This window comes from Mytilus edulis, chromosome 11, assembly GCF_963676685.1.
Source record: "Mytilus edulis chromosome 11, xbMytEdul2.2, whole genome shotgun sequence".
Lineage (NCBI taxonomy): Eukaryota > Metazoa > Mollusca > Bivalvia > Mytilida > Mytilidae > Mytilus > Mytilus edulis.
Genome location: NC_092354.1, coordinates 15,526,037 through 15,533,591, shown reverse-complemented (window position 1 = coordinate 15,533,591; position 7,555 = coordinate 15,526,037). Strand labels below are relative to the sequence as shown.

Below are 7,555 nucleotides of genomic sequence, written 5' to 3'. Positions count from 1 at the left end.
CGAATGGACAAATATGACTTGATGAAATGACAGAAGAGCTATATAGAACTAGAATGTGCAGTATTTTTGCAAAAGACGTTATCAATAAAATTCTGGATAAGTTTTTCTATCTTTGTTTTGTATAGTCTAAAACAACTTTATTTCTCAATTTCCGCTAACAAATTCCTCCCCTTCTTTTAACTAGTTCATTCTTTTTGCCGTTTGATTTTTCTTATCATTACAGTGTAAAAAAATGAAAGATTAAATAAAGCCTTTACTATGTGTTATGGCAAGTTTTATTTACAATCGTACAATTACTGTAAACTTAGTTTAAAGATATTCATTAATAGTGGATTGGGAAACAAGTTATGGCAACTTAAATGAATCCCTTTCCACTCTGCGGGTGCAAATGTTGCCTTGTAGCGGCATTTACCTTTAACTTAGTAGCTTGCCGCGGATTCTTTTTTTCGCAATGAAGTTTACTTTCAGCAAATTTTGCAACACTTTCAATTCGCGATTTATATTACTATGTTTGTGTATGTATAATAAGATCAAGCAGATCAAAGTTTAGCATATTTGCAACTATTTCCCTTGCACCTAAAGATCCATTGTTATAGAAGAGGGACGAAAGATACCAAAGGGACAGTCAAACTCATAAATCTAAAACAAACTGACAACGCCATGGCTAAAAATGAAAAAGACAAACAGAAAAACAATAGTACACATGACACAACATAGAAAACTAAAGAATAAACAACACGAACCCCACCAAAAACTAGGGGTGATCTCAGGTGCTCCGGAAGGGTAAGCAGATCATGCTCCACATGTGGCACCCGTCGTGTTGCTTATGTGATTACAAATCCGGTAAATAGTCTAATTCGGTAGGTCACATTCATGAAAGGGAAGGTGATTGTAGTTACGACGTAAGGAACATATCCGATATCATTTGTGAAACGGTTATTCCATAACGGTCAACCAACTCGTGATGGCGTCCGTAAAATTTACGAAGGGATGATTTCAACTTCACCATTTGGAACTCTTAGTTTAATAGCTTCCTTGTGAGCAGTAACCCTCTATCAAGAAAATCATGATAGGAAATGCAAGCACGGGAATATCGTATCAATTGGGAGATATATACCCCGTATGCAGGTGCTGCTGGAATGTGGCTATTTTCTACTCTTTGGTCTAATTATTGTCCGAATTTTTGTGCATTTTTATCTTTATGAATATTGGTTTTTTTTAACTTCTCTGTAACTTTGTACAATTGTACCGACATATTTTTGTGAGAATAAACTATCTATCTATTGTCTCTTTGACACCCATTCGTTTCAACATTCTATTCTATGTTCGCGTTTAAAATATTTTTCTTTACTCAAAAGTCACGATAATAAATTGCTCTTACATGTAAAGTCACTACTAGTACAGAAAGTTAATCAATGGTAAGGAAGAATACCGGTACATCCATTAAAAACATGTCCGGAAAAATCCTTTCGAGCTTACCATCCTTTTTGGAGTTACTACCCTCATACTGAGTATAAAATATGGTAGGTCTTTCGTTTCTGCTTGTCTGGTAATTTGAGATAACTTTCGGTAAGAACGATTTTAAATTTGAAGTTGGCCTACCTTAATTATTGATTTCTCAGTGCATTCAACCAAATTATATCTTGCATTACCAGACAGGAAAAGAAAACGCAAGCCATTTTTGTGCACCATTATACAATTTGAACAAGTCATCAATCAAGATAAATATAAATAAGAAACCACACGAAATAATTTCATGTATCCTAAGCGTTTTTTTTTTTTTTTTTAGATCTATCTTCATCAGGAACGCTCAAAGCAGAATTCTTGAAAGCCAATGATGCATAAGGACAGAAGATGTTACAAAGCTATAAACCAAATAGGACCCAAAAACCCAAATCCATTTGAGGCCAACTTTGCCCAAGGGAGTTGAAACATTATAAGCTTCCATATAAAATATAGTCAACTTGATTTGGGATTTGTTCGTCATGTTGTCAGTACTGCCCTGATTCTTAGGTATATTGGCATTTCCATATGGGTATTCGAGCTTCGCTCTCACCCCATATGGAAATTACTGACCCTATATATATCGTATTAGCTCACTAACACCATGTAACTAATAATATAGGCATGCACTTAATTTTCGATACTAACAAGTTATCACCACTATATCTAAATTATCAATTTACTACTTTTTTTAAATTTTTATTTGTAACAAATAAAACAATAAATTATCAACAGGTTTGTTAAAACTAGCAAATATAACAAACTAAATTAAATATTCGTGAAATAGAAAGCCACGTTTTGAGTGTAGGATATAGGATATTTTCCATATATCATTCATATTCATCACATTTAAAATGCTGTTTAATTTTAAACTCCATTGTAAAATATCTAATCATAGAACAACCTTCATACATTTGAGATCATACAACGAACTTATAATGCCTAAACAAATATATAGGAAAGAAAAAAGCAATTTAAAATTCGTTAAACCGATAAACAAGGCTCAAAATATCAGAAAAACGTAGCTTTTTAAAAAGCTTGACTTGTTTCGTTGTCGTATATCTGTATGCATTGCACATAAATAATATTTTATTTACATTCTTGAACATTAGACGACGAATGGTCTTTTTTGTACATGCCACACCTTGTGAGCCGAGGACTTATTTTACAATTAGGAGAAAATGTTTTGTGGTTATCAGACACATCTTTCATTTCCAGATAATCACTGTCTGACGACGAACGATCTGACGACGAGCATTCTTTTTCATGTTGTTTGTCTGAAATTTGAAGTTTCTTTTTGATAGTTTCGGATATCTCAACTTCCGGTCGAACATAGTCATAGTCTTTTTCTTCGCATTCGTCACTTTCTTCATGATAATCTGTGACACTCGCTTCCGTTCGGAATAAGTCTAATATTATTGTTATTCCAGACGAGGTCTCGTTTGAATGGCATTTGTGTGTTCCTTCAATTCCAGAGTCATGGCTAAAATACAATTCACCGGTATGTGTAAGATATAATTTTAATTCACCGTCAATATTTTCCTTCGAAAATATTTGGACAATATTCCAGCGTGTTGGACACGCAACTTTACTGTCAACTTGAAACGATTCCGGGTCACGTGATTTTAGTTCGGACGGATCAAGATTAATAATCCCAAGTTTGATATGACACCGGCTTGGTTTATTTCTGTTTTCTGTAATTGCTTTTGTTTGAAATGTTACAGAATGTCCCGGTTTAAGTTTTTTGTTAAGACAGCACACTGCAGCGGGATTTTCCACGAGAAGTTTTACAGATCGTCTGTCCTCGTCTAAACATCGAATGTTGCATCCGGTCACGTGATTAAAACATCGATCCTTAATAGTTTCTGAGTCTGAAATGGAAAATACAAAATTAATGTAATGTCATTTCAAATTAAAGTATTTTGAAGACCCCAAAAAAAAGACCCATTGGCGGCCTTAGGCTGTTGTCTGCTCTATGGTCGGGTTGTTGTCTCTTTGACACATTCCCCATTTCCATTCTCAATTTTATTATAAACCATGGTTCAAACGAGTAAACATATTTTAACAAACGAGTCCTCTAACAGAAGATTGATAGTTTGTTATTGTTAGTGCAAGATTTGATTTGATTTGATTTTTGTTGTTTTAACGCCACTTTTAAGCTTTCGGGCTTTTTGTGGCGCCCAGTTTTTATTGGGGGAGGAAGCTGGAGTGCCGGGAGAATCCACCGACCTTCGATAGGAAAACTTACAATCCTAGTTAATATAGGTTGGAGTCGATCACACCCACACGTGCAGGGTTCGAACTCACAACCTATGTTTTGACTGGCTAGTTTACAGTAGACTAGTGATCAGTAGTAACTACTTAGACCACTCGGCCACCGAGGACCCCTGTGTAAGTGCGAGAGCAGACGTCACTGTGGCCAATTCTAAATTTCTAAATTATGTTAATAAGCAGGGTTTTATTTCAGTTGCGCGATAATGGAGATAACAGTATTGTATATGAGGATTTGCGGACATCAAGTTTTTTATACGTCGCCAGTAAACTCAATGAGACAACTCTCCTCTCCACAAGAGACCAAATGACACAGAAATTAAGAACTTTTGTAGGTCAAGGTATGGCCTTTAACATTGAGCACACCCAAAACTGCATAGTCAGCTATTAAAAGGATCCGAAATGAAAAATGTAACATAATTCAAACGAGAAAACTAACGGCCTAATTTATGTACAAAAAATAAACGAAAAATAAATATGTAACACATCATCAAACAACAACCACTGAAATACAGAATGGAGGAATACTACTATTTAATTCATTCTATTAAAAATATATAGTATATATAGACTATCAAAAGTGTAGCCAAACCCTTTTATCATCTCATCTAGAATGTTTTAAAATTGGAAGAATTCTTCTATCCAATTAATTCTAAAAGGAGGTATATATGGGCGTTTTTCAATAAAAACGAATACTTTCTTGTCCTAGCCACTTTAAAAAAATGTGTTTGATCTTTGCAAGTAATTTTTTGTGCAGTCAGTACATTGAATTAGATATAAAATTTTTAAGCAAAGAAACAGTTTATTTTTTTTAGAGACTGATAAGATATTGATTCCTGAATGGTCCAAAACAACCAAAATGGCATGTCCCTAGACCGCCTGTTCAACATTCATACTCTAAAATATCGTAAAAAAATGTAGAAATAAACATAAATTTTACTTAATATAAGTTCTTTTATAATTCAAAAGTATGTTTAGAGCCAACATATTTTAATAAACAGCTTTTAACATAGGATTTTTTATTTTAGAAGGTGTGTCCCTAACACAATGTCCACTAAGAAACGAAGTCATTAAAACTTGTTTATAAACAGTTTTATAAAATCAATGTAATTTTTTGTTTGCAAGAGACATTAGGGTCTTACAAAAGAAGTGATGCTTTTATAACGGCAATTAAACTGTTGGTAAGAAAAATTGAGCACATCAAATGGACCAGAGTGATACCGTATTTTTGTAAATGTCCACTACGAAACGGGTCAAATCTCCTTCAGTAACTGGTTTTAAAATTATGAAAAAATATCAGTGTACAGCTTGATAACGCTTTGATGAATACAGTCAGTCTTGTTACTATTGCAATATAAGGGTTGTGAGAAAAAAATAAAACATGTGAATACGTCCCCTACGAAACGGTCCCCTACGAAACAAGTTTGGGAGAAAAACGTTTCGTAGTGGACACTACCACTACCATGCAGTCTTTTTTACTCTTTTTTCAATTATATTCGTGCAAAGCAAATAACAAAGGTTAGTTTCATGTAATTTTTATTATGTTTTTATTAACATAGAATAGGGTTGATGTCAACTACGAAACTTTTTGTCCACTACGAAACGGTTAACGTTTTGTCAACTACGAAACGCATCAAAATGTCCACTACGTAACATGAGTTGTACCTTCATATGTGAAGTACTGTCTAATCTTTATCGATAAAAATTGGTTCTCCAATTCAGAAAAAAATGAGATTTTTCTAGTATATAAAGTAAACAAACTGGAATGTCTATAGGAAACATTTAAAATTGCAAAAATATGTGTTTTTAGAAGCAGTTTCGTTTTTGTCCCCTACGAAACAGTACACAAATTATGAAAATAATATCATTTTAAAGATGTTTAAGATTGCACTTTTTGTTTACAAACAGGTCTATAATAGAGATCTTCAAAATAACTCTTGAAAATAAATTTTAGACTAGTTGATTTTCCATTTTTTTTAGGTCTGAAAGGAACGCTTTTATTGAAAAACGCCCACATAGACTATCAAAAGCAAAACCTAACTCTTTTCTTATCTCATCTTAAATGTTTAAAAAATTTGAAGATTGTTGATATCTAATTAATTCTAAAAGGAGATATAGACTATCAAAAGTATCGAAATATGAATCATTTCGATGAATAGAAAACTTATACAATGACGAATCGGTAAAAGGATATAAAATTATTTTCTATATAATCAGTTCATACCCGTACTGACATCTCACATCGATGATCTAACCGTCAGTATATCTTATTACACAATTTACTAATATTTAAAATCATTATTTGCATTAACAATTTATATACTTCGTTTAAAAATACCGTTGAAAGTTCATAATCTGAATTCAGAGAACGTCAATTGAGTGATTATTCCGAGTTTTCTTCACTTGTTCCAGTGGTTCGACCGTTTGTTATTCTACAATAAAATTAGATACTTACGTAAAACAGCTATCATATCTCCAAATTTAATGTACAAAAATAACCAGACTTCGCTATTAATGTCCACGGTCTTTGTTCCATTATAAGATTCAAAACTAATACAATCCTTTCCGTCTTTTGTATCTGAAACTATATTAACGGCCCCTAGTCTTTTATGTACTTTAACTTCCGTTGCAACAATGACGTCACTTGTTAATGCTTTTCGCATGTTCGTTACCGATGCCGGATCACGTTTTATTATTCCAACATACGCATGTCCGGTCCCAGTTAAATCCAATTTTAGTATAGAATTAGGTCGTAATGGCTGACTAGAAAATGCAATTCCACCTGAATATTTGTGATTCCATGAAGCTTTTTGTTTTTCCTCAGAAAGTTCTATATTTTCTCCGCAATAGTGTGAGAAATGAACATCCATTTTGTCTGAAATATAAAATATGTGCTATAAAGAAATAGATCAAGCTACAAACAACTTACATGTAGTTTATTTTTTGTCTATTTTACAATATTACAGCTGTTAAAACTTGTTTTTTTTTTGTGTTAGTTTGTAACAATCAGAATTCGGCTGATCTTGTTTCTCAAATATCGTTAAACTGCTATCCATCGCAGCGGCATTCGTGAATATATGCTCCGAACAAAGATTGTTTTTGCGATTTAACGTTTTGAACCAAAAGAAAACAAAAGAAGAATCATTGAGACCAGTTTTTCAAATGTAAGATTTATACATGAAAGGTTTTCGGTAAGTCAAACTAAAACCAGGTCAATCCTAAAATCAGTTCGTTAAAAAGTGTTTTTTTATCCCCCCAAAAAAATTGAAATACAACTTTACATTTTTATTTAAAAAACATATAAGGTTTGTAGCATGATTTGAACATTTGAACATCAATATTTTGGACATTCTGATTGGTCCAATAAGGCTCAGTTTACAGGAAGTTGAGACTACGCAACGAAATTGAGAAGGAAGGAAGTAAAATTTATGAATGCTTCCATTGCCAGTTAAATAAAAAAAAAAACACGCCAAATAAGAAGACGAACACTATTAAAGTGCATTTCACAATGACGATATTTTTCTGTTGACCATCATGATTACGGCGTAGTTTTTAAAACGTCCGGTCAAGTTAGATTTTCCGGACTGATGAGTGTTTAACGCTGAGCCAGTGCATATCACTTTATCACGGCGAAAATCCATATTTAATTAAAATCAACAAATACAAATTTAGAGGGCCATCGGTGGTCACTCTTTACAACTCTGCAACTGATTAACAGTTCGAAAGATACAAAAGATTGCTCCACAAAATCATTACATACTATTTGAATGTGGTTTGGTTA

The 7,555-nt window shown here is 33.1% G+C and overlaps 1 protein-coding gene across 2 annotated transcripts in view; it reads right to left on the bottom strand.

Annotated features, from left to right (window-relative positions):
• Positions 1-2,579: 2,579 nt before the first annotated feature.
• The window catches only part of LOC139495214 (uncharacterized), a 10,724-nt gene continuing 5,748 nt past the window's right edge, over positions 2,580-7,555 (bottom strand). For both annotated transcript variants that reach the window (XM_071283434.1, XM_071283435.1), the window contains exons 2-3: positions 6,230-6,649; positions 2,580-3,374 (exon numbers count right to left, since the gene is read on the bottom strand). In XM_071283434.1, coding sequence (XP_071139535.1) covers positions 2,593-3,374; positions 6,230-6,649 — 1,202 coding nt within the window. In that variant the 3' untranslated portion in view covers positions 2,580-2,592. The remainder of the gene's footprint in view (positions 3,375-6,229; positions 6,650-7,555) is intronic.